Source organism: Lepidochelys olivacea, assembly GCF_965140295.1.
Source record: "Lepidochelys olivacea isolate rLepOli2 genome assembly, chromosome: 2".
Lineage (NCBI taxonomy): Eukaryota > Metazoa > Chordata > Testudines > Cheloniidae > Lepidochelys > Lepidochelys olivacea.
Window position 1 is genome coordinate 89,813,495 of NC_140412.1, and position 27,905 is coordinate 89,841,399.

General features: G+C 43.5%; 1 protein-coding gene across 8 annotated transcripts in view; it reads right to left on the bottom strand.

Moving 5' to 3' along the window:
* The window catches only part of PPP4R1 (protein phosphatase 4 regulatory subunit 1), an 87,329-nt gene that overhangs the window by 19,136 nt on the left and 40,288 nt on the right, over positions 1 to 27,905 (bottom strand). For all 8 annotated transcript variants that reach the window (XM_084618173.1, XM_084618174.1, XM_084618172.1 and 5 more), the window contains 7 exons: positions 22,797 to 22,939; positions 17,926 to 18,072; positions 14,757 to 14,864; positions 13,651 to 13,716; positions 2,593 to 2,751; positions 1,493 to 1,623; positions 635 to 1,167 (listed from right to left, as the gene is read on the bottom strand). In XM_084618173.1, coding sequence (XP_084474299.1) covers positions 635 to 1,167; positions 1,493 to 1,623; positions 2,593 to 2,751; positions 13,651 to 13,716; positions 14,757 to 14,864; positions 17,926 to 18,072; positions 22,797 to 22,939 — 1,287 coding nt within the window. The remainder of the gene's footprint in view (positions 1 to 634; positions 1,168 to 1,492; positions 1,624 to 2,592; positions 2,752 to 13,650; positions 13,717 to 14,756; positions 14,865 to 17,925; positions 18,073 to 22,796; positions 22,940 to 27,905) is intronic.

The window sequence follows — 27,905 nt, forward strand, 5'->3', positions numbered from 1 at the left end:
GTGCATTTAAGAGTTGGACAGGATTTGGGTCACTTCTAACCTTGCCCTGACCATAATCCTGGCGCACATCAGCAGGCAATGAAAGTTGCTATAGAAGAGGTTCTGGAAACATGGATACCGTAAGGCTATTTCCTTAAAAAATAAACTTGATTGTTCAGAAGGTGAAAACATTGTTACATTCAGGCCTTGATTTTTCAAAAAGGCCTCAATCTGGCTTCCTATTTTGCACATAACAACTGCATATGCAACACTGAGCACAATGATTCGCAGCACTCAGGTGACAGCCTGATTATATTGACAAATCAAGTAGTTAGATATCCAAGTACTAAGAATTACAGGTGCAATTATTGTACCTGCAGTTATGCACTCGCAATAAACAATGGGAGCAGAACTGCATCTGTACAATCAGAGGCTGCTTTTCAAAAATAAGAATGTTTTGGTTTGTCATCCTTTTTCACAGTTAAATTAAAACAGCTAGAACCAATTTTGTTAAACTCCAAAAGCATTAATTCTTCTGAATTTTTTTAAAAAGCTTCATTCAAAAGGTTAAAAATGAAAACCTCCACAGCAAAACATTAATTATTACACAAAAACATTTCCAGACACTAACTATACACAAATATCTTCACTATACCTTTAACATCTGGATCATCAACATGAGGCTCCAGATTTTCTATCATTTCTTCCAGCTCCTTCCTCGTGGCCATAGTAATGTTTGAAAACACTGGTACCGTCACGTCTTTTGTTCCTTCCCGAATTTCTGGGTTGGACATTATCTGATCAGTTTGCTGAAGCTCTAAATCAATATCTATTTCAGGAAGCGGAGTCCTCCAGAAATGGAAAGAATTGTACAATTCCTGTTCTGAGAGGGAGGTTTCCTGGGACCTCAACCCAGATTCCTCCAGTGTTGCTATACTACAGAAGTTAGAACTTTGATCATTCTCATCAGCTATTTCCCCACAAGATTCTGAAGACAAAGTGCAACATAAGAATGTCTCAGTCTGGTAATCAGTTTCACTCTGAGAATTACTTGGCACAGGGTTATGGTCTTCCATGGTGTTTTCAAGTTTTATTGTAAAATCACTAAAATCAGCATCTGAAGGCGGCTTCTCTGTCCTGCTATGTACATCCTCTGTTGTGACATCTTCTGTATCCCTGATCTTTTCACTGTTGGGTGTCAAAGAAAATAGGCATGAGTTTTAAAAAAACCCAACATACTGGTTATAAATTTAGACACTTATGAAAGTTTATAGTCACGTTCTTATTTTAGTATTTATAGAATTAGTTTTACTTACTGGATAGCTGACCTAAGTGAAGTACCCTAAATAACTGAACAACAACTTAGCTAAAGAGGGTTCCATTGGCCAATTTTTGGCAAAAGTTCTGGTGTCTTCACTACCAATGTGGGTATCAAATTAAAAGAAAAATTAAAGTCTCCTAAGCAGCAATATCTATATGCAAATGAAAACTACAAAACCAAGAAAATTCATACCTATCTTCCTCTGCAGATCTATGATCCTCTGTGTTCTTACTTTCTTCTTCTTTAAAAAAATGACCACTGCTGGATGGGTTAGCAAAAGTTGATATGAAAGGCCCCAGGGACTGAAAGGCAGCTTGGCGGACCTAGAGTAATGGGTTCCAGAGAAAATAATTTAAATACAGCTGTTGTATAAATATACCACCAGCTGTTAGGAATGGGAAGAGTTGTAAGGGCACTGGGGAAAGTGACAGGAGAGACTTGCATCTGGGAACAGTGCCAACAAGCTGGATATGGGAAAGTGCCAGGCAAAAAGCCTTGAGCAGGGGAAGATTGGGGTGAGACATGAAATACAGGAGGCAGACAAAGTGGTCAATTCACAGATCATTATATACATCTTCACATTGACTGTGGTTGACAGCATGCTTCACCCTCCCACACTATTTCAATGTTTAAAGTGAGTAAGTCTGAACGCCAACCAAGTGGAGGATCCAAGCGACTGTAAAGCTGGTTTAGTGGAAACACCATATTTTACACTGTCAGGAATTTAAGTTGATTCAATAAGAACCACAGGCTTGAATTCCATTTACTTCTGGTGAGCCTCTCTCACCTCCATTTCTATTACTTCTTTCATTGTACCTGATTATGGCTCACATGCCTCCTCAGAGCCAAAGAGCTGGTGCTCCGGGGCACTAAGGCTTCCTTTTGGCTCTGAGAAGGAGCCCCCTGTTGACAACCCTAACACAGATTTGAAGGATGGATTTTCAAGGGGGGAGAGGAGAGAATGTGAACTACGGAGAAAAAAATCTCAATATATTCAATTTAATTACATCTGCAATTTTCTGATATTCCTCGTGATAAGCAGACTTTTGGCAACACTGAATAGCAGGGAAGCCTGCAACTCCACATACCTTTTCTCAATGGAAGGGTCCAGTACATTTTACCAGAATAATGTAGAACAGCATTCCTCCAGTCAGCAAAACCACCATTATACATAATTACTTGACAAAATCATGCACATGAAGAAGATACTTATCTCTAAAAAATTAACATGGGGTATCAAAGAAAAAGCGAACAGAAAAATAGTTATTTGATAAATAAAACAAAACTCTTACCCATCGTGACGGGTCACTGATCAGATTGATAAAAAGCGTTGACAGTTTTGTCCGCCGGACCTCCTGGGATGTTGCACATGAAACTGCCATGAAGCATTCTGCACAAGCCTTCCGAACTCCCCAAACATTATCAGAACAGAGCTGGAAAAACCTTGGTAGCTATATAAAACACAGTAAATAAACATTTATGCAAGCTTTAATAGGGGTTACTTGTTCCGATTTATGCTCCTTTACTTCACTACTTCCCTTGTTAAGATTCTTTGTCCTGCTGCTCACAACAGGATCTGTTTATATAGGTTTTGCAAAGCAAAAGGGCATGCCATTTCTACTATCCTCTTAATTAGATCCCCTCAAATTACATCTGAAGGATGGACATCAAAGTTCGCACCTGGATACAAAACACTCTTTTTGACGGCTAAGTATTTCCTTTAATTCTCTCTTACCACTGTCTTTCTCCTATATACAAATAACTCTGTCCATAAACTAAAAAAGCATTTCAAAAGACAAACTCTTCACTATGTAATTCCTTTTGAAAAAGGTAATATTAAAGGGACACAATCACACTTGTGTCTGACAACTTTACCTACTATTGTCAGAAAACATTTAAGATTACTATAGCCATTGGAAAGAGAAGATTCCCAATTAAAAGCAAATGATGAGCTTCTTCAGAAAACGGAGAATCTCTCCTTTATAATGATATAAAACTCCCATTGCTAGCTCTTATAGGTTGTGAACATCAGACTTTAAACCTGTCACTGCCTATCAACAGAACACTGCCCATTCTGGTTCTTCGGTGAAAAATTCCACATTTGGTGCAAGGAAAGGAGAGGTTACTCACCTCATGCAGTAACTGGAGATCTTGGAGATGCGTTCCCCTATGGGTGCTCCACTTCTGCGGCACCTGTGCCTTTGATCAGAGATTTTCAGTAATACTGCCCGTTTGGCCTGCAAATACACTCCAGACACCCTCATGCCCTATACTAAGGATATATGGAGCTGCATGAGCAAACCACTCTCAGTTCCTTCTCTACCACAAGGTCCTGCGAGACAAAACTCTGAAGTAGAGGGGAAGGAGGGTGGGTAGTGGAGCACAACTAGAGAGACACCTCTCAAAGAACTCTGGTTATTGCACAATGTGAGTAATGACTACTTCTTCGAGTAGTGTCCTTATCGGTAGTATCACTTCAGGCATCCAAGAGTATCCCTTGGAGGAGGAGAGAGCTTTGGAGCTGGATCCAACAATAAAGAAAGGACTATTGTGCCAATAGCAGCTTCTGATCTAGAGGCATATATCAGGATATTGTGTTTGGAAAAAGTGTTCACTGATACCCAGGTTGCCATTTGGCAAATTTCAGCAATTGATACATTTTTAATAGTACTATGGAACTAGTTTGGGATCTCGTAGATTGGGCTTTTATTCTCAAAGGGGGCTGAACATTAGCAGCCCGGTAACAAACAGGAGCACAACTGGAAACCCACTTTGAAAATCTTTGGGTGGAGATTGTGAATCCTTTAGTTCTGTCTGCAACTGAAAGAGTCTTGTAGACTTTCTAAATGGTCTGATCTGTCCAAATAGAAGGCTACTCCCTTCTAACATCCAAGGTATGCAAGGCAGCTTCTTCACTAGTCTAATGTGGCTTTGGGACAAATCACAGAAAGATCAAGAATTTAGTTAATGTGGAAATTGGGGGATATTTTAGAATGTGGGCGTACTGGTACCTTATCCTTGAAAAAAACCCAATAAGATGGGATGGAGAGGGATCAGCCATCATTACGCCTAATTTTCTCACTCTGCAAGCAAAAGTGATGGCCACTAATATGCCATTCTCATAGATAAGTTCAGCAGAGAACACAGCTAGTGGCTGAAAAGTAAGTTTCAGAAGACAATTAAGGATCAAGTTCAAATCCCATACGGACACAGGCTCTCTGATATGGGGAAAAAGTTTAAGCAATCACCTCATGAATCTTGCTGTTGTGGGATGAGCAAAGACTGAAAACCCCTGGGGACTAAAAGGCTACAAAAGCTGACAAATGAACTCTGATAGAACTCATCAGAAAGACCTGACTTCTTTAAATCCGATCAGTAATCAAGAACAGTGGAAAGAGAAGAATGAAGAGATCAAGAGTTGCTGGATACACCAATGGTAAAATTTCTTCCATTGTTGAAAGTAATTATCTCTAGTAGAGATCTTTCTGCTGTTCAATAGGACCTGTCAAACAGGAAATCTCTCTCTCTCTGAGAATCAAGCGTTGAGTCAGAGGATGGCCAGGTTGGAATGGAGAGTCCAACCAGCGTTCTGAGACAGCAGATGGGAAGTGGTTGGAAGTTTCAATGCTGGACAGGAGGCAAAGTAAATCAGGTAAGTGTGCCAGACCTGCCTCAGCCAAGTTGGTGAAATTAGAATGACTCCATCTTTGTCTTGTTTAACACCCTCAGAATCAACGATGTTAGAAGAGATAGAGAATACCTCTCCTGCAAGGAATGAGAAAGGTGTTCCCAAGGATTGATAACCCAGTCCTCTCAAGCACAATTTTCTTGCACTTTCTGTTGGCAGGCGTTGCAAAGAGGTCTACTTTCAGAAACCTGGAAAAAAACTGAGAATCCAAGAGTCCAGTTCCCACTCGTAATCTTGGAAGAAACATCTGCTCAGATCAGCAGCCATGGTGTTTTGCAATGTCTGGAAGATAAGAGGCTGAAATGAGGGTGTGATTGGCTATAAACCAGTTCCACAGCTTTATTGCTTCAGCACAATCATCCCTCACTGACAATTTATATAGAATGTACAGATTATATTATCTGTCATGACTTTGATGGACTGGCCCGATTAAGGAAAGGAAGTGGATACAGGTGTTCCAGACTGCTTGTAATTCTAGGAGGTTTATCTGTAGGAGACACTCTTGAGGCAACTATCTGCCTTGGACAGTGTCCCCTCCCCCCCCCAGGTGTTTGTCCCTTTGCACAAGTGATGCATCTAAAAGTTATGGTGATAGTAGAAGAGGGTGGGTGAAAGGAACTCCAGTACAGACTCTGAATGGGTTCTTCCACCTACTGAGCAAGTCTAGCGCCTGATGGACAGGCACCAGCTTGACTGGGATACAGACTGTTCTGAGCCACCCCTGGAACCAGTGAAGTTGTTGTGGCATGTTGTGTTACAAAATTACAAGCTGCCATATCACCAACAAGTTGAAGGCAATTTCTTGCCATTGACTGGGGGCTTATTTGTATCTTGACAACAAGGCTTGTCAGTGTAATAAATTTGTGTGCAAGAAGGTAAGCTCTGGACGCTAGGGGATCCAGAGAAGCTCCTATGAAGTTTACCTATTGAACTGGAGTCAAATGGATTTTTTGATGTTGAGTTGAAATCCTAAATTGTAGAATAGGCTCACGGCTGTCTGTACTGCAGAGAAGACTTCAATATATGGTTGGCCCTTGAAGAGCCAATCGTCAAGGTAGGGGAAGACTATTATTCTCCACAGATGAAAGCGAGCAGCTACTACCGCCAGGACTTTGGAGAAAAATCTTGGAGCAGATGACAGTACAAAGGGGAGCACTTGATATTGGATGTGATCCTGGCCAACTCTGAAATGAAAAAACCTCTTGCAAGGGAGTGAATGGAGACATGAAAGTATGCATCCTGAAGGTAGAGGGCCACAAACCAATTCCCAGAACCTGATGATGGAATTACAGCGGAGAGAGTTACCATCCTGAATTTCTGTGTTTCATGAAGGTATTCAGAACTCTGAAATATAATTTTGGTCTCCGTTCTTTTCTGAACCAACCACTACATTACTTGGAATAAAATCCCTTCCATTTGTGCTGAACTAGAACTGGGTCTATGGCCCCACTAGATAGAATGGAGATGATTTCCTATCTCAACAAATGTTTGTGAGAAGAGTCCCTGAGTGGATGGGGTGAGGGGTAGGATGCGGATGAAATGGATGGAGTAACCAAATGTTATAACCTCCAAAACTTATTTATCAAATGCAATTTTCTCCCATGCACTTCAAAAATGGGAAAGAGTGTCTCCCAAGGAAAGAGGGTGAGTAGTGTAGTACAGCTGAAGATCCCTGAGGTGGAGGCATTCTGGACCCTCAACCAAACCCTCAAAATTGACATTTCAATGAGGAGGTGGCCTGTGTGGTGGCAGTGGTTGTGGTGGAAGGTCTCCTTCAAGTGGTTTGGCAGGTCTATGAAAGCCAGAGAATTGGACTGGATGGGACCGCTCTGCCATTTCATACCTACTAAATTTTCTTTTACTTGCAGGTTTACATATATCAAGAGACCCGAGTGTGGCCCTGGAATCTTTCAAGGTGTGCAAGGATTCACCAGTGGATACACTGAAAAGTTTCAATCCACGAAAAGAAAGGTCTTCTCTGGTACTTTGGACCTCCCTAGGAAATCCCAACAGTTGCAGCCAAGATCCTTGATGGATGACGATAGCAGCAGAGATGCAACAAACTGCCATGTGTGCTCCATCTAGGGAGGCTTACAATGATATCCTTGCTAAGAACTAACCCTCTGCTCTAATAGTCTGGAACTGTTCCCGATGTTCAGAGAGAAAAAATGGTTACCTACTTCTTCGTAACAGTTGCTCTTCAAGATCTGAACCATGCTCATGTCCATTCCATTCTAGGTGTGCACGCGCCCACGTGCGCGGTCGTCGGAGATTTTTGCCTTAGCAGTATCCGTAGGGTTGGATGTGGTGCCCCCTTGAGTGCTGCGCTCATGCGTCGGTGTATCAGGCACCGCCAGCCCTACGCCCTCTCAGTTCCTTCTTACCGGCAACTCCGACAGAAGGGCAGGAAGGCGGGTAATGGGAATGGACATGAGCAACACATCTCAAAGAACAACAGTTATGAAAAGGTAGGTAACTGTTTTTTCTTCTTTGAGTGCTTGCTCATGTCAATTCCATTCTAGATGACTCACAAGCAGTGTCCATGGTGGTGGACTTGGAGTTCACGGTCATGCCGATTGCAGCACTGCTCTGCAAAAGCCAGCATCGTCTCGAGTTTGCTGGGTAAGTGCATAATGAGATGTAAACGTGTGGACAGAAGACCAGGCAGCGGCCCTACAGATCTCCTGGATTGGCACCTGCGCCAGGAAGGCCAATGACAACGCTTGCACCCTTGTCGAGTGTGCTGTCAGGATTCCTGGTGGAGGCACTTCTGCCAGCTCATAGCAGTAGCGGATGCAGGCCGTGATCCAGGACGAAATCCTTTGTGCAGTGTAATAGAGCCGGACTCACCCAACAGCGCCTCCTGCTGGTTGTCCTTGGGAATTAGCTCGTCAGCCTCTGGAGCGCCCTCTGCCGTCTTGATGATCTGCCTTACCGCCGGCCCCAGTCCCTCCCAGGACCTGGTGCTGCCCCTGGGCAGTAAACCCCAACAATCCCTGAGGGTCTCCCCCTTTGGGAACTCCCACCCACTACCTCCACCTCGCCTCAGTCTTGGCTACTACCAGTTATCGCTTAGCCCTGCTCCACAGGGCAGACTGCAGTGTATCAGCTACTCATCACAGGCGAGGGGATTTGGACCTGCTGCCTCTGTCTACCCATAGGTTGCCCCTTGCAACCCCAGAACCTAAGAGGCCCAAATCTAGGCCTCGCAGCCTGGGGGTTTCCAGGTCGGAGCTCCCCTGCTCCCCTGGCCTTTCCCACTCAGCCCTGCTCCACTCTAGGTACTCCCTCCGGTCCCTGCAGCCAGGCCCTTCCCTCTCTGAACGCAGAGAGAGACTCTAAGCTTCAGCCTAGCAGCCCCTTTATAGGCCCAGCTGCAGCCTGATTGGGCCATGGCCCAGCTGTGGCCATTTCCCCAATCAGCCTAGCTTCTCTTGCCCTCAGCCCTGGCTCTCCGCCAGGGCTGGCTTTTAAACCCCACCGGGCAGGAGTGAGTAACCACCCCACTACACACAGACATTGGGCGACCTTTCATTCTGTCTGCCATCACAACGAACAACTGCGTTGACTTACGGAACAACCTTGTTCTATCTACGTAGAAGGCCAGCGCCCTTCTGACATCCAGCAAGTGCAGCCTGCGTTCCTCCTCTGATGTATGAGGCTTTGGAAAGAAGACAGGTAAGTGTATGTCCTGGCCAGTATGAAACTAGGAAACAACCTTGGGCAGAAACACTGGGTGCAGCTGCACCTTATCCTTGTAGGAGACCTTGTAGGGCGGTTCTGAAGTAAGCCTCCTGATCTCGAACACCATACAGGCTGATGTTATTGCAACCAGGAACAAAACCATCCGAGAAAGAAGCAGGAGAGAGCAGGAAGCCAATAGCTCGTAGGGAGACCCCAGGAACCTTGACAACACGAGATGTCCCAGGGAGGGACAGGATCCCAGACATGCAGGTAGAGACGCTCCAGACCTTTCAAAAACTGGCCCGTCATGTCGTGAGCGAAGATCAACCTGCTTTGGAATGCAGCGTGGAGAGCCAAGATAGCGGCCAATAGGACCTTGATCAATGACAGAGACAAACCTTGGAGTTTGAGGTGCAGCAAATAATCCAGGGTCTCCTGCAGTGAGGCCTTCTCAGCCCAGGCATGTCATTCCAAGGCCCAGCACGTGAACCTTTTCCACTTGGCCAAGTCAGTCGCTCTGATGGACGGTTTTTCTGCTACCCAACCCAGGCCGAGCATTCCCATTCGTCCACATTCAGCCATGCAGTAGCCATGCTGTCAAGTGCAATGCCGCCAGGTTTGGGTGCAGAAGACTGCCATGGCTCTGGGACAGCAGATCTGGCCAGAGGGTAGCTGCAGTGGGGCAGCTACCGAAAGATCCAATAGCATGCCGAACCAGTACTGGCGAGGCTATTAGGATAAACTTTGCCCTATCCTGTTTGATCTTCACTAGGACTCTGCGAATCAACGGCATTGGTGGGAAGGTGTACATCAGAGCCCCCGACCACAGGAGGAGAAATGCATCTGACAGGGAACCCCTGTCCATCCCCCAGATTGAACAAAATACGTGGCATTTCCTGTTCTGCCTGGATGCGAACAGATCCACCTAGGGAATCCCCCACTTCCAGAAGATTACACTGACCACCTCTGGGTGGAGCGACCACTCATGGCAAGATGAGAAGGTACTGCTGATGCGATCTGTTAATATGTTCCTGGTCCTGGGTAGGTGAGCGGCTACCAGATGAATGGCATGCCGCACACAGAAGTCCCAAAGGCGGAGAGCTTCTTGGCAAAGGGCCAATGAACCGGCTCTGCTGTGTCAGTTGATGTAATACACTGTAGCCATATTGTCTGCCAGGACCTGTACCACCTTGCCCTTCAGGTGGGGCAAAAAAGCCTGATAAGCCAAGCAAACCACATTGAACTCCCTAACATTGATATGGAGGACCAGATTGTCCCACAACCAGCAGCCCTGGGTACTGAGCTCGCCCAGGTGGGTTCCCCATCCCAGGTCTGAAGCATCAGAGACCAGGGTCAGTGATGGAGCCATGGCCGTGAAGGCACCTTCCTCCAACACCAACCCAGGGTTCAACTACCTACCCAGGGTTCTTGCCGCAGCCGGAGATGGAGCCTGGCATGACTGACCACTTATGTGCATGCGGCCATGTAGCCCAACAACTGCACGCAGGTGAGAGCCGTGGTGAGCGGGTGGTTCTTCATATGGGAGATCAGGTCTGACATGGCCTGAAAACATGCTGCTGGAAGGAAGGCTCTGGCTTGCGTGGAGTCGAGCCATGCCCCTATTATTAACAGGCCCACTTCGCGGTAGGTGGAAAGCATCAGATCGAGGCTCCTCTGCACAAGTTCCCGAGACCGGCCCTTGATAAGCCAGTTGTCAAAATACAGGAAGACCTGGACCCCTTGACATCTCAGCTAAGCAACCACTGGCACCATACATTTTGTGAACACCTGTGGGGCCAATGAGAGGCCAAAGGGCAGCGCCGTGAATTGAAAGTGACGTCTGCCCACTATGAAACGGAGGGAATGTCTGACCTTGGAATATGGAAATAAGCATCCTTTAAATTGAGGGTGGCGTACCAGTCTCCCAGTTCCAGGCAGGGGATGATGGGGGCCAGAGAGATCATTCAAAACTGAGAGACGTGTTGAGGCAATGCAGGTCCAGAATGGGTCTGAGACCCCCTTTTGCTTTCGGAATTAGGAAGTACTGGGAATAGAACCCCTTTCCTTTCATGTCTCAAGGGACCTCCTCCACCGCCCCCAGGCGCAGGAGCTTCTCGATCTCTTAAACGAGGAGTTGCTGGTGGAAAGGGTCCCAGAAGAGGGATGGGAAAGAGAGGGGATGGGAGGGAACGGCAGGGTCTAGCCCCTGAGATACTATGTCCAGCACCCAGCAGTCCTAGGTGACCCGCGACCAGGCTGAATGATAGGAATGAAGTTGGTCGAGGAAGGAACAAGGTGGATCCAGGGAATTGACTTGGGCATCGCTCTTGCATGCACCTTCAAAATGAGCACTTCTGCCCTACAGGATGCTTTGCTGAACTGGGCTGCACAGAAGAAGGAATGGCAGCAATGATTTAAACTTGTGTCTCTTTCCAGACCCCTGATGAGGCGGCCAAGGCCTTGGGGCAGGGGCGGCTGGAACTGCTTCTTTGGGACGCTACGGCAGATGACTCTGGTACCAAGGTATGCTTGCTACAGAAGGTCTTTAAGGAGCTTGAGGTCTTCAATGAACTCCAGATACTGTGGAAGACTGGCGCCTCAGCATGGGACATGAGGTCTCCAAAATGGTCAATCTTGACAGTGACAGGCTTTTTTTTTTTTTTAAATGTAGGCTCTCTGTGAGGAGAGCCAGAACTCCTCTTCTTAGGAGCTTTACTGGTATCCTCTGTGTTCTTATCTTGCAAAGACCTAGACAAGCAGGGCATGGAGGTTGAAGGGGCACTGTGCTCACTTGGAGGCTGATGTATGTGGGGTGTCTGAACCTGGATCCGAGGCAGGTTTTCGGGAGAATTCCAGCATGAGGAGCCAAAGTTTAATCTTGTGGTTTTTTCGAGATCTGCTTTTAAAAGCTGAGCAGATCTTGCGCTTGTCTGGAAGGCATGCGTCTCCTAGACAGCATTTACCCCAGGAATGTCCTTTGCTAACTGGGATAGACTCCCGGCAGGCACAGGAACCCTGGCATACCAGGTCAGTGATGACCCCACAAGGCAAATCCCTCAAAAGGAAAAAGGGAGAAAAAGGCGGTATTAAACAGGAAAACCCCAAACTAACTAAAAAGGTGTGATTACAAAATAAATAAGGGAACTAACTAAACTAAACCTAGAACTAAGAACTCAAGGCTAAGCTACAGCAAAGCTGAAACAGGCACAACAAACATGCCAAATCGAGCCCTTGTGTGGTTGGGAAGGCACTGTGGGCGGTTCGCTTGAACAGCTCTACATACCCTCAGTATGGGGTACGAGGTTGTCCGGAACGTGTACACGGGCCGAATGGGCACTGCTACTGAAAAATCTCTGATCAACCGGAAGTGGAGCACCCAGAGGGACACTGCTCAAAGACAAAATAGTTTTATGGAAACTGGTTTTATAAAAACTGATGAGTGAACTTTCTTAGATCTTTGGAATTTTTGAAGTAATCCCAGCAGAAATGGATTAGTGGGCAAGGTGCAGATGAGGCAATCACAGCATAAAGTTCATCACATGATTATCACTGTCTGTGGTATTGCAGCAAGACCAGCAGTGACTTCTATCAAGATAGCACTACAGTTTTCATCACAACCCTATTTTCAGTTGCTCAAGCAGCCTCCTTTTGTGTTGAAATTTTCCAGACTTTCTGACTAAAAAGTGGTTTGTAAAAAAATAAAATTCCAACAGAAGTCATTCAACTGTTTTTGAAGTACCAGAAGAGTGGAAAACAAACACTCCTTCCATCATGAAAAGAGATTCCTGACTTTTCTTTTTTAAAGCTCAGCAGCTGAAATAGTTGGGAACAAAATCTGAATTGTATCATGAAAAACGTAAGCAGATAGCACAAATTACCAAGGGGCTAAATAGAGCTCCTTCACAATTCGTAAAAGTGCTCAAGATGGAGCCCCACTCTACATTCCTATCAGCCTCTTAGAGGAGACAAGGTAACCCGATGGTGTCTACCCTACTAGTTTCAGATTGTGAGATGCACACATGCTATTTAAATATGTTATGGACTGTTATAAAGAGAACGTGATCAACTGTTCTCCACGTCTACTGAAGGTAGGACAAGAAGTAATGGGCTTAATCTGTAGCAACGGAGATTTAGGTTAGATATTAGGAAAAACTTTCTAACTATAAGCATGGTTAAGCTCTGGAATAAGCTTCCAAGGGGTGGTTGTGGAATCCCCATCAATGGAGGTTTTTAAGAACTGGCTGGACCAACACCTGTCAGGAATGGTTTCAATTTACTTGGTTCTGACTCGGTGCAGGGGGTTGGACTTGATGACTTCTCAAAGTCCCTTCCAACCCTACATTTCTATGATTCTATTGCCAATTTTTTAAAAGCTAGAAGAGCTCGCAGTCCTGCAGCGTAAGATCCTTTCTTGTCCCACCACCTTCTCTCTCCATTTTTATTTATTTTTTTTTAAAAAACCTTACTAAAAACTATATTAAATGTACATGCAAGCTGTGCTAGCACTCAAAATTCAGGAAAAGCCCAAGCTGAGGATATGCAGGCAACCTCAACTCTACACCCATATGCACAGGCCTAACAGAATTTGATCATTTCATGATCACATATTATTTTTCAAACAACTCCATATCTTACACATGTATCCGAGGTTGCAGGGGTGAAAAAAAAAAAATTCTGTAGCACCATGTACTTCAGACGGAACTGATGAAAGTCATTTAAATACAAAATGTTCAGAAAATGAGTGATGAAAGAGGCAACGGTTCTGCATAAATAATGTTATGTAATGGTGTAAATGTATTGCAATACACTCTTTAAAAGGACAGAGTTCAGGTGCACGTGCAAACTTAACTTAGTCATTTCCCCACTTTTGAGTTCTCTTAGGTAGTTTATTTGTAAGCCAGGTGTTGAGAGGGTGAGGAGAATATATGTACACCTACAGCCATACCTCAACAACCTGACTTCTGTACAAAAGACTTACAAGCATTTCTTCAGTGGCTTGCTGCCCAACCACACTGCAGATATCTCCAAAATTGGCTGCACATACCTGCAGACAAAAATTAGAGATAAGTAAATTACATTAATTAAAAATAACTGATTTATGATCATTGCAATGTTTCATCATCTGCAAAGGTATTGTAACAGCCAGCACAACCACAATTTTAATATACTCCCCATGATAAAGTCAACCTGAAATCAAGTCAGTTTCAAAAAACGATTACTAGTAGTTTCAGGTACTACACCTTACACCTGCCAATTTGTGTGGTTTTAAAAATCACAATTTATTATTTTTTAAAAAAGTTTTATCTCCCCTTCTTCCATATGAAAGAACCCTACAAAGAATGTGGGACACTAACTAGATACAAAGGAGAAAGTGAAACTTATACACAAAATGTTATCAAATACACACAGTAAAACTAAAAAAAAAAAAAAAAAAAATTAGAGAAAAATATCTTCTTCTGTAGTATCAGGTACTCTTTGGTACAAAATGGAGCCAAATTACATAGCTGCAATGTCTGAATTCCATGGAAGCATTAATTTATTTTAATACCCTGACATTAAGCCAGTGCTAGCCCAACAGGGGCCCTAAGCAGCAATATTTCCCGTGCGTGCGCACACCCCCCCCCCCAAACAAGCAAGTTCTTATAATAAAAAAGTGACTAGGGGGCCTCTTTGAGCTGCTCAGGGCCCTAAGCAATTGCTTGGTCTGCTTATGCCCAGTGCCAGCTCTGCCTTGATACACCCTTCCTTCCCTCCCAGAGAGCTGTGGATCAGGCAAGCGAAACTGCATCAGTTTACACTTGATTCATGTTTTCAAGGTTATCTCCACACCCATAAGGGCTAGAAGCAAAGTTTCATTTTTAAATAAAAGCCAAGATTCTAGAATACAGTTCTGCAGCAATTTCCACAGCTGCTCAATCACAGAATATGTGGGGTCCTGTATCTTTCATTTATAGTTATCTTCGGTATTTCAGGTAACAACAGAAGATAAAAATAATTTCAGACAAATGTGGTTTTTAGGTTGACTATGTGCCTTTAAATCTAAAGGCAACAGCAGAACCAAACCAGACAGGGAAAAATTCATACCTTACGAACATGAAACATTCTGCAATCACAGCACATCTCACAAAACCTAGGAAGAATGAGTCTCTCTGTGATGTCTTTCCCCACCATGGAGGCCATTTTGCACATTATCTAATGAGAAGGAAAAACACAGATTAGGAATGCCTATACAACAGATAAACTAGTTTCACAAGCATTAAATAATGACCTTTTTGTATTATTAAAGTTGTAACTACAGTCAAGCTAAATCCTGATGCACATGATCCTGAATTTTTCTGATACTTGTAAATCTCATTTTGAAAAGTGTGTGCATTATGTAGGCAGCTCAGTTGATTATTTTCTTTCCCTGTGTCAAACTGCAATAGGGTATGCGAAAAACTGTTCTTCCCAATATAAAGCAACAAAATCAGAAGTTAAGTTATGGAAACAAGTGACTACAAGGCATTCTGGAAAGTTGGTAGGAATGAACTCTTAATATTAATGCAGCTATCTCACAATACTGTGTATTGAACAGTACAGAAATAGCAAATGGATTAGTCTTAAAACAGTCAAATGAGGGACTTCATTTCTCACCTCCACTTATTAAAGCACTTCAACACTTAAAAGCAATTTTCTGACATTTTAAACCAAACGTGCTTGATTTCTTGTTCTTTAATATAAAGTTTAGTATAATAAAATGATTCCCACAACCCTCAAAATATTCCATATTTACAGAGATTTCTAAAATTCTCTTTATTGCTCATTTGTGATGCCCTATGTGTAAGTTACTGAAAAAACTGGGTCATGGAGCAATTAGGCCAAAAAAAGTGACAACTTCTCCTTCTAATTGTTTTTCATTCTAATTTTTACCAAGGTTTTGTTAAGAAAAAAATGGAGGTAACTGAACATAACACTGTGATAAGCCGTGAGATCACTTTTGATGAAATAAACTATCCTTCAAAATCAACTTCCGATAATTTTCAAGTATACTTTGTTAATCTAAAGAAACTCATCTCAAGCATCATCAAAGCTTCCATACCTTCATAACAATGAAAATGGACAGTGTGAAGCAACTCAGTTGTACATTTTATTCCACCTCACGTATGTTTACTTTTAGACTCTTTGAGGAAGGTACTGTCATTTATTGTATATTTGTATGGTGCCTAATACATTAGGATCCAACGTGGTTGTTGTCTTTTGGCACAAGCCACAATTTTAAATAAAATAAATAATAATATTTAATAAATATTAAGTGTTTTTGTTTCAAAGTGATTTACATAGTCCCAGGCAGGCTATGAAGAGCTACAAGAGGATCTTTCAAAACTGGGTGACTGGGCCACAAAATGGCAGATGAAATTCAGTGTTGATAAATGCAAAGTAATGCACATCGGAAAACAATCCCAACTACACAAATAAAATAATGGGGTCTAAATCAGCTGTTACCACTCAAGAAAGAGATCTTGGAGTCATTGTAGATAGTTCTCTGAAAACATCCACCCAATGTGCAGCGGCAGTCAAAAAAAGTGAACAGAATGTTGGGCATCACTAAGAAAGGAATAGATAATAAGACAGAAAATATCATATTGCCCCTATATAAATCCATGGTATGCCCACATCTTGAATACGGCATGCAGATGTGGTTGCCACATCTCAAAAAAATATGTTGGACTTGGAAAAGATTCAGAAAAGGACAAAAAAAAAATAAGAGGTATGGAACAACTGCCATATGAGGAGAGATTAATAAGACAGGGACTTTTCAGTTTGGAAAAGAGACGACTGGGGGGGATATGACTGAAGTCTATAAAATCATGACTGGTGTGGAGAAAGTAAATAAGTGTTATTTACTCCTTCTCATAACATAAGAAGTAGGGGGTCACCAAATTAAATTAATAGACAGCAGGTTTAAAACAAATAAAAGGAAGTATTTTTTCACACAACGCACAGTCAGTCTGTGGAACTCTTTACCAGAGGATTTTGTGAAGGCCAAGACTATAACAGGGCTCAAAAAAAGAACTGGATAAGTTCATGGAGGATAACTCCATTAATGGCTAATAGCCAGGATGGGCAGGGATGGTGTCCCTAGCCTCTGTTTGCCAGAAGCTGGGAATGGGCGACAGGGGATGGATCACTTGACGATTACCTGTTTTGTTCATATCCTCTGGGGCACTTGGGCCACTGTCGGAAGATGGGATACTGGGCTAGGTGGACCTTTGGTCTGACCCAGTATGGCCGTTCTTATAGTGTAAAATGAAAATCTAGAATGAATAGAGTGGTAAACAATGCATTTGGCAGAAGGTGAGGATTTTCACGACATTTGTCATTATACTATTATAAATTAACTCATTAAATGGTTTAGTTAAACGATTAATTTTTATTCTTCAAAAACATGTATAATCTATGAGGACTGTTTAATAAATTTGTACCAGTTTAAACCACTGAGTTGCTGAACTTAGTCCATTCATTACTCTAAATTCCATCTGATAAAATTAATTCAAGCCTGTCTGAATGAGCATTATATTCAGAGATGCTGGTGGTGATAAAAGGGAGAACAAGCCCACAAAGTAAAGGTCAACACAATTCATGTACCAAGAATTCTCTACTAAAGAAAGGAACACAGTACAGAAACAATCAACTGCCAATGGCCATAAAAGGAGGCTCCCAAAACAGAAAACACTTTATCAGGTAATACAATTAATCTCCTGAGTTTCTTGTCCAGTTGGGTCTCTCTTCTTTTATGGAATGTACAAGTAATTTATTTCAAACATGACCCTGATTAGGTGCAATACAGTGCAAAGAATGCTAAGAATTAATTTACTGACAGCCATTTCTCTCTGAGGCACCACAATGGTAAGTGCCTTAGAAATATCCAAGTACCTTTATTAAAGCTAATGTTAAAAATTATATAATACACAGGTTAAGGAAAAAGAGTATCTGTACATCTTGGTATAGTGCTTAGATTATCCAAAAGTACAAAATTTGGTTTAAAAGTAATAAAATACATATAGTACATAATCTGAAATAACCCAAATTTAAGTGAATAAATTTAACGATACAGTTTAGATATGAGAATCTAAATACTCAGGTACATCACTCATGAAAAGTTATACATAGAGTTAGTTGTAGAAAGCAAATATATAGGAATGAGTGTATGTTACAACACCAAATGTTCACTCAAACCTTAGACCTTAAAGCTCAGTTTCACTGATTTACTCACAGCCACAGCCTCTGTCTTCACATCATCATTACTGTCTGGCGCAGTCAGTTCTATAAGAACAGGGCATACTTTGGTCTCTACATCGTATCTCTCAATAAGTTCTTGTTCCAACAGAACTAGTAATGCTGCCTGACTTGTTTTTCTCACCTATCGTAGGAAAAACAAAGTGGAAACAAGAGTTTACAGGAGACAGTTTTTAGATATACACTGGGAGATACATAGACACGCCCTCATAGCCCCTGTCAAGGTTGAGGGCACATGTTCTTAAATCCTTCTACAAACTAGAACCTTAAAAAATAAAAAGTCATGTCCAGGAACACTTATATACTGTAATATTGTAATACTACAGATACTGCAAGAGAGTTTCCTGAAAGTCAAAATGGCGATGCGAAATAGGCACAATCATGGGAAGGCTAGTATGGGACACTATCAGTAAACAATTAAAGAAGGAGAGCATCATTAATGCCAATCCAACATAGTTTTATGGAAAGTATTTGTCAAACAAACTCCATTTTTTGAAAGGATTACAAGTTTGGTTGATAAAAATAACTATATTGACATAATGTACTTAGACATCTGTAAGGCATTTGACTTAGTCCTTTATGGCCTTCTGATAAGAAAAATGTAGCACTATTCAAAAATCAAGAAGTACATATTAATAGTGTAAAATGGTTAACTGACAGATTTTAAAAAAATAAATGTAAACAGGGGAGCTTGGTGGGCCGCAGGAAATAACTCCGCGGGCCATGTGTTTGAGACCCCTGGGGTAGTGTGACGTGAAGGTATGGATAGAAGACCATGTTGCCGCCTTGCATATGTCTTGAACAGGGACATGTGTGAGGAAAGCTACAGATGAAGCCTGAGCTCTTCTGGAGTGCACCATCAACGGTGGGGGCGGAACTTTGGCCAGGGCGTAGCACATTCTAATGCACGATGTGATTCACAATGAAATGTGCTGGGATGAGATGGGAAGCCCTCTCATCCTTTCGGCGATTGCAATAAAGAGCTGTGGTAACTTATGAAATGGCTTGTGCGTTCAATGTAGAAGGCATGGGCACGCCTGACCTCCAGGGAATGGAGTATCTGCTCTCTGCCAGTGGCATGAGGCTTAAGGAAGAATACTGGTAAAAATATGTCCTGATTCACATGAAACCGGGAGACCACCTTGGGTAGAAACACAGGATGAGGACACAGCTGGACCTTGTCTTTGCAAAAGACGGTATGGGGGGCTCAGAGGAAGGTGGACAGGAAGGCGGGAGGGAACAGAACTGGAGAGAATATCCCACCCCTACCGTGCTCAGAACCCAGCGATCTGTTGTGATCTGGGACCAAGCACGGTAGAAGTGGGATAGCTGGTTCACAAAGGGAGGGTAAGGATTCAGATTGAGTCTTGGTGCTCCATCCTCAGGCACACCTTCAAAAGTTAGGTTTCGGCCCCGGGGGCTGTTTGGATGAGCCCTGGCCTTGGTGCCTGTGACTGGCACCTCCTATTATTCCTGCCCCTTCTCCTGGCTGAGTCCTGCCTCGGGGGTCCAGAGTAGAAGGGGCAGGGGGGCTGGGGTGTGAAGGGCTTCCTCTGGGATGCGGGAGTGTGGATCCCCAGGGACTTGAATGTCGCACTCGAGTCTTTCAGATTGTGCAAGTGGGAGTCCGTGTTCTCAGCAAACAAGCCCACATGGTCAAAGGGCAGGTCCTGAATGGTGTTCTGGACCTCCGGGGTATGCCCGAAACCTGTAACCAGGCACTCTGTCTCATGGTGCTGCTATGGCCACAGTCCGAGCTACAGAGTCAGCTGAATCTCGGGCAGCCTGCAGGGAGGTCCTTGACACCACTTTGCCCTCCTCAAGAAGGGCCACGAACTCTGTGCGTGAGTCTAACAGGAGCAATTGCTGGAACTTAGCTAGCACTCTCCAGGAATTGAAGGCGTAGTGGCTGAGCACCACTTGCTGATTAGCAACGCAAAGCTGGAGACCCCCAGTCGAGTCGACTTTTCGGCCGAAAAAGTCCAGCTTCTTAGCGTCCCGTGACTTTGGGGCAGGACCCGGTTGACCTTGCTGCTCTTTGTGGTTCGCCGCATCTACTACTAATGTTCCAGACTGAGAGTGGGTAAAAAGGTGTCCGTACCCCTTCTGCGGCACAAAATACCTCCTTTCCACCCCTTTGGCCATGGGAGGTATGGAGGCCAGGGTCTGGCATAGCACCTTTGTGGTGTTTTTTATGGTCTTTATAAGGGGCAAGGCTACCTTAGAAGGACCCTCTGGGGCAAGAATGTCCACCATTGGGTCTGAGTCTTCTAGAACCTCCTCAGCCTGGAGGTGAAGTTTTGGGCCACCCTCTTAAGAAGGTCCTGGTGCACCCTATTGTCCATCGCAAGGAGCATGGTGGTGAAGGTGCCAGCCACCGCCTCATCCCTCAAAGAGGATGAGGAGGCCCGGGGGACCTGGTTTCCTGACCCTCAGGCTCCCTGGAGGCTGGCTCAGGTATGTCTGCCCTATTTGGGGTAGACTGCGGCGCTGGTACCACATAGGGTGCTGGCCCGAGAGTTGCACCTGGTTGCGAAGACACAGGGTCCTCATCATGTGGGGGGGTCTTCAGGTGCTGTGGGAGTATGGCATGGTACCAACGTGGCTGAAGGAGGAGCACAGGGCATGGACACCAGAGACGTGGCCCTGGAGCCCTGCCATTGAGCCTGATGGTAGGCCCAAGGAGTCCAAAAGGGCTATTGTACCAGCCCCTGCCATTGTGGAGGCCAGGATACCACGGCTGGCAGCACATCCCGTATTCTATGGTGCCCGGTCCGAGGCCAGTACCGACTATGTCGGGAGATCGACAACTCGTTATCGGAGTCTGACAAATAGCCTGAACCAGACGATGGAGAAGCGGAGCCCGACGGTGCCTGGGAGCGGCACCGCGGTGACGGGGAGCGCCGTAGGAGCATCTTTGGCTTGCCCTGTCAGTACCACAAACTGTGCCGTCACTGGTGCCGGGCCTTGCTCCGCTGCCTGGACAGGCACTGGTGCTCGTGCCTGCAGGGCCAGGAACTGTGTCGTCATGGCAATAAGGTCCCGTGTGGTCTCAAAAGTATCCAGTGTGGTGGGGAGATCAATCTCGTCCTCCAATTCCTCCCGACCCAGAGAGTCCACAAACACGAGACTTGATGGAGCCTCTGGCAGGTGCCGGGATCTGAGGGCCAGGACATAGGTGCCCTGACATAGGACACACCCTGCTGGGATTTCTGTGCTGTTTCCTGACAGGGGACCGACCCCGTCTGCCTTTTTCTTCTTATGTGGCACCGGGGACTGAGAGTGGTGCCACTTGCTCGAACCTGCTTTGTGAGCCAGGGAGCCGTGTCGATGTTCCCTGGAGTAGTCTTTTTTCGGTGCCAAGGCATCCCGCACTGATGTTGCCAGTGCTGCTACCGGTGCCAGCTCAGAGCGAAGGGCCGCCTCCATTAAAAGGAGCTTGAGCCAATAGTCCCGCTCCCTCTTTGTCCTAGATCTAAAGCTCCTGCAAATGGAGCACTTATCTGTTTGATGGCCCTCACCCCAACATTTAAGGCACAACATGTGCGGTTCGCCCTTGGGCATAGGCTTTCCTCAGTGTTCGCTGGACTTAAACGCCTCAGACCGAGGCATACCCTGGTCAGGGAAGCTAGAGAGGTGGGGGGAAACCTCCCGAAAGAGGCTAACTACAACTTTCAAGAACTATTTACAACTAACTAGACTGTAACTACTAGGTAGGCACTTGCGAAGCAAGAGACTGAAGGAAGCTCCAACGACGGTCACTGGCGGTGAGAAGGAACTTAGGCGGCATGTCGGCAGTATCCTATATACACCGCCATGAAGGTGCCATTCAAGGGGGCTCCACAGCCGACCTGACGGCTACCGCTAGGGGGAAAACCTTCAGATGGTTGTGCACGCAGCGCATGCACACACCTATTGGAATGGACATGACAAAACAATTGAAGATGAATATCAAGTAATAGGGATGTGATATTACCTCTGTATATGGCTATATGGCATTAGTTAGACTATAACCAGAATATTGTGTCTAGTTCTAATATTTACACGTCAAAAAGTATGTTGAAAAATGGGAAAGGGCTCAAAAAAGATCTACAAGAATGATTTGAGGTCTGGATAACATGCCTTACAGTGACAGACTATAAGAAACTAGATTGAGCTTCTTGAAAGAAGGTGAAGAGCTGGTTTGATCACAGTGTTCAAGAGCCTACATAGAGAAGAGATTCAGCTCTTTAATCTAACAGAAAAGGGCATAATGAAGTTCAATGATGGGAAGATGAAGCTAGATAAATTCAGACTGGAAAAAAGGCCCACATTTAACACTGAGGGTAATTAACCACTGGAAGAACTTATTTAAGAACACGGTGGATGCTTCATCCTTTGAAGTCTTTACATCTAGACCAGACACCTTTCTAAAACTTATGCTAAAACTCAAACAAAAGCTATGGGGTTAAAACAGAAATAACTGGGTGAGGTTCTACAGTCTGTTATGTGGGAAATCAAAGATGACCATAATGGTCCCTTCTGGGCTTAAATTCTATGAATTAAAACTAAAAATGTGTTCTCTTTCTTCCAAGGAATTTATAATATGTAAGCCTATATAAAAGGATAGCGTTTTGTTTTGGTAGTGGTGCTTTAGCACTACATAAGGGAAGCCGCAGATGCCTAAGACCAGTTCAGATCCTATTATAAAAATGTCAAACTCATTTTTTGCATAAGTTCAGACTTTAATTTACTTCTTGTTGCTCTAAACCTTATTTACTTAGTGTAAAATGTTTGCATTATCCTATTTGAGAAAGTGTGTTATCCATTCAATTTTAGAACATAACACTCTGTTTATAAATGACTTACCTGGTTATTCTGGTCTGCGAGGTATCTCACCACAATAGGCAATAAGTATTTGGAAAAAGCATATGGTATTGAGGGCCTGTTTTCTTGACAAAACACAGCGATATGAGGGACCTGTTCCATCAGTTCTGCTCGCACAGTTGGCTCTGTAAGAATGTCAAAATAATATAAAATAAAAAAGGCATCATATCTGCAATAATATTAAACTCTTTTTACAATGCTGTCCAGGTGAATCGCATCCTAATGTATTTATGCTAAAAAAACAGTTTGATGAGGTGACCACTACCCTTTTACAACCCAGGGTGCAGATTTTGGTTGCATCACTGAACCTGCTGACAGTCTGGGCCCAGATTTTTACTGCAAGGTGGCAAGAGAAAGAGAAGAAGGAAGCCCCCAAGTGCAAAAGAAGCTGTTTGCTATGGCACAGAAACAAACAGATCAGGCCATGATGCAGTTCCAGAACTCAAAATAGGAAGAACAGTTTGGGCACCAAACAAAATTTCAGCAGCTTCTACAGCCTTTGTGGGTGTGGTTAACCAAACAATAAAATCCAGACCAGAGGATTCCATGTGTGAGTGAGAGAAGCCAGTTGACAAGCTCCTAAGGGACCATACTGTGGATGAGTGGGAGAAGAGTGACAAGATACAGTATAACTGGGGCAAATACCTAATTGTTGAAAAAAAAACTGAAATTGCATTAGCATTTCCAAATAAATCCCACCTGCACACTCACCCCTTTAGAGCTTATATTTTCCTGTTTACTCCAAGAAAAAAATAGAACAGTGAGAAAAGTAGATTAGCAGCATTTCCATCATTCAGAGTATGCACACAGTCCATAGAAGTAAATATGCAAAGAGACATTTAAAACTAGGAATGTAGAAATTTCACATTTTCACTCCAATGGATGCCTAATAAGAACATCATCAAGTTATGATTCTCAGGTACACGGTGGCATCAAAATTGCATGCCAGCTAACAACAGCTCTGATCCCAACACGTACTGTTAGCAATATAAAATAGATGCCAAAGCACAGCAGAGTAAGCCATCAACATGCAAAGACGTGACGGGACCCTGATTTCTTGATACCTGGCTTCTCACTTCTTTGGTAATGTGACACTCTGATATACAGTAACTCCTCACTTAAAGTCATCCCGGTTAACATTGTTACGTTGCTGATCAATTAGGGAACATGATCATTTAAAGTTGCAGAGTGCTCCCTTATAATGCTGATTGGCAGCCACCTGCTTTGTCCACTGCTTGCAGAAAGAGCAGCCCGTTGGAGCTAGCTGGTGGGGGCTTGGAACCAGGGTGGACTGGCAGCCCCCCATCAGCTCCCCGCTCCCCTAAGTTCCCTGTACAACAGCAGCCCACCCAGCCCAGCAAGCTATCAGTTGCTGGGCCGTTGAGCTTTCCCTCCCTCCACTGCCGTGTGCTGCTTCTGACCTCTGCCTTGGAGCTGTTCCCAGGAGCCTCCTGCTTGCTGTGCAAGGGCGGGGCAGGGAAGAGGGGTGCTAATGTCAGGGTGTCCCCCTCCCCCCTGCTCCTTTACCTCATCTCCACAGAGCATGGCGGGGGACACAACAGGGCTCAGGACAGAGGGAGCTTGCTGGCAGCAGTTGCTGTCTCAACTTGCTGATCTACTTACAAATGCAATGTACTTAGAGTGGGGTCAGTGTATTTAAAGGGGCAATGCACATCTCTCTTTCTCTCACACACACACACACACAGTGTGTGTCTCTGTCTCTCTCTGCCATGCTGTCTCCCCTACCTCCATTCGTGCTGCTTGTAGAGTGAAAGGCTAAATTAACAACGCGTTAACCCTTGAGGGCTCAGCCAAATGCTACTTCATCATTCAGCAGTAAGGCATTCCCTGGGAAATATCCCACCCTCTGACTTCAGCACCTCAACCAAGCTTCACAATCATCATTGCTGTGTACAGTATTAAAACGTTTGTTTTAAACTTATACTGTGCATAATGTGTGTGTATATTTATAAAATATAGTCTTTTGTCTGGCGAAAAAAGGTCCCTGGAACCTAACCCCCCTATTTACATTAATTCTTATGGGGAAATTGGATTCGCCTAACATCGTTTCACTTAAAGTAGCATTTTTCAGGAACATAACTACAATGATAAGCGAGGAGTTACTGTATTGTCTCTGTGCACGTGCGCTTTATAAGGACATTATAGTGGATGGTGGTTTTTCTGTTATGTCACAAATCCAAAGATGGCAGCTATTCAAGTTCCACCTTTGAAGTTTTATGGAATTACCAGTCACTTCTTTCCTTTGAAGAAGGCACCTCTGCTCAAGCTACCAAGACAGCTAGGTTGTAGTGAAGTTTGATGGTGGGAGCTGAGGAATGGGAAGGGAAAATATATAGTCCTTCCTTCTCCATTAGTAAGAGGCTTTTTCAAATATAGTATGTGAGCTGAAATGGGATAGAGATATTTCACCTCCTCAAAGCAAGTGACAGAACACATCTTATGGAAAGGTGACTCCTCTCCACATCAAGGCAAAAACCAGAGCACTGTAAAAGCTTCACATTTACACTGTCACTCTTGCTTCACACATTCATTTGATTAGTAATGTCAAAATATTGGTGCATGAACCCCTTCAATTCCATGATACTGGTGGGATAGGGAGGACTTGTCTTGGGGGAAAGAGGACAAAACTCATACGGCGACACACCCGCCACCAAGATGACTCATTCAAGTTATTTGGGAGAGAAAAGAAAACCTGATTGGCTGTGAATTTAAGATATCTCAGATGAGACCCTGCTCAACAGAGCATCTAGTAGTGATCACACGATCACAGCAGCTCCTTTTGGAATTTTAATTTTTGCAATATTTAGAAATATTTTGTCTAAAATTCTGTTAGTATTTAATAGTTATTCATTCTATTTTTCATTTATGTATATTTACATCATTTTTGTAGAGGAAGTGGGACACTTCTTGAGTTGATCTGAATATCTTCATATACTGGATTCACATCTCTCTGAAGATTATATGGATCAAATTCAAATTGGGTATTTTGTACATCCTCAGTTTTAATAGACAGTGGGACATTACTGAATCCCAATACTCCATTTGCCTAGAAAACAACCTATTTCAGACTTAACCACTGGCTAAATCTGCCTCTCCAGAATTTTTCAATCCCTGTAGCTGCTGTTAGAGAATAGATTTGTTAAAACCATACATAATGAAAAGACAATACCTTCAAATTACAGTAATTTTGATGATTACAAATCTGTGTGTAATATTCTTTCATAGGTGTATAGTCTACATTTGTTCCTTCTTGGAAATTCACACATGAACTGTTCAGGTAAAGCCTATATGGCACTAACTTTTCTCATTTTGTTGAACACATTCACTGTAAATCTTATTATATAACATATAGCAATCATCAAAATAGAGTGGTCGTATAAAGCAGTCCTTATTCTAAGAGGGAGGATATTACTTATATTTAGTACTGACTAATTGCATGCTGCAATTAAACCTGAGTGAGCAAGACAAATTTTGCTATTTGCACTACTATATCCAGTGGTGGATAGAGCAAATCTAATGCTGCATAGTGTCTAGATTAGAAGCAAAGGTTCTGAGTGGTAAAATAATAAAATTTCTGCCTAGCAGTTCCATTTCTTCGTACTACACATTTAAAATGTATTTAGAAGTTAGAAAATACTTTTGTGCATTCTTCCTAAGAGTTCATTTTTTGGCCTTAAGAAAGTCCCAACATAATCAAGTTGGTTGGCTGTTCTGACTATTGGACTGTGAAGAATACAAGTGCAAATTAACAGTTTTGGGCTGCTTAGTTTCTCTTCATATGACATTACTAAGCCCTTGTATAAGAGAAACAAAATGTCTTTAAAAAGAAGATTCTCTGGACACACGTACAAATCAAAAAACTATACAATCAAACAAATGCCTAAAAATAAGACCCTAAAAATCCTTTCGATGTATTAAATCTGAACTTTCATCAGAACTGATTTAGTGAACATTAACAGATTTAAAAAAAAGCTTAGACTTCAGTTTACTGATTGAGTGCACATTTTTGGCAGTACAAACAATGTCAGTGAGCCAAGCAGCCATTAAGGAGGAAGAGAAATTGAGCAGCCAAAGAGACTATGCATTTCAATACATTATATAAGCACAACAAAATGTTTAAATAATTTAAAATTTATAATTAAAAAAATTCAGTATATGCAAATTGTAAAGTTTACAGAGTAGCATTATAGTCACAGCTGACAGCACCAGCTACTATTGATGTTGCCTGATACTTCTCAATAATGAGATCTTGTTTTTCAGTTGCTTATAAAACTTTGCCAAACTTGAACTCATTGGGATGAAATTATTCACTTTGATTGTCTGCCTCAGGGTGCATCTGAAGAAGTGCATTTTTTACCCACGAAAGCTTATGCCCAAATAAATCTGTTAGTCTTTAAAGTGCCACCAGACTCCCTGTTTCCTCAGGGTGAATATTTTTGGAAAATTTTAGTCAAAACTGTTCAGCAGTTTCCAAGAAATAAGTTTGGGGAAAATATGTTGTTAGTACTCATGTTAAAAATTCTGGCCCCTCTTCTTTGAAAAGCTCTTGCTTCCCTATGCTTCGGGGGCAGGGACTTCACATTTGGCAGGGAAGGGGCCTTTGTACTAGTAGTGTGCCTTTTGCCATCCCTGTGAAAATCCATGCTAAATTATGAGCCTTTGAGAAATCTCAGTTTGCACATGCTCAGTACAGACATCTGAGATTTTTAGCTGCTAAAAATCAAAGATTACATGTTCACTAAGCATGCCCAGTGCCTCTCAGAGCTCCGAGCACTGACCAGACTGTGACTGAACATGTTCCAACCTACTGCTGATCAGATCGTGCTTGCACAATTCCCACAGAGCAACTGATCATGCTCCTGCCCAGGACTACAGAGGAGTAGTCACACTTTCCCTATAATAGCTACTCTGAGCCAGAATGGAGCCAGCCACCGGAACTGAGAGCAAGGAGCCTGCCCTTCCTGTGCTCTCAATGGTCACCCTACTGGCACCCATGCAGCATGGAAGACGCTGATTCAAATGCAGGACAAAAGCCAGAATAGTAGGAAGGGAAAGGGCTAAAACGGGACA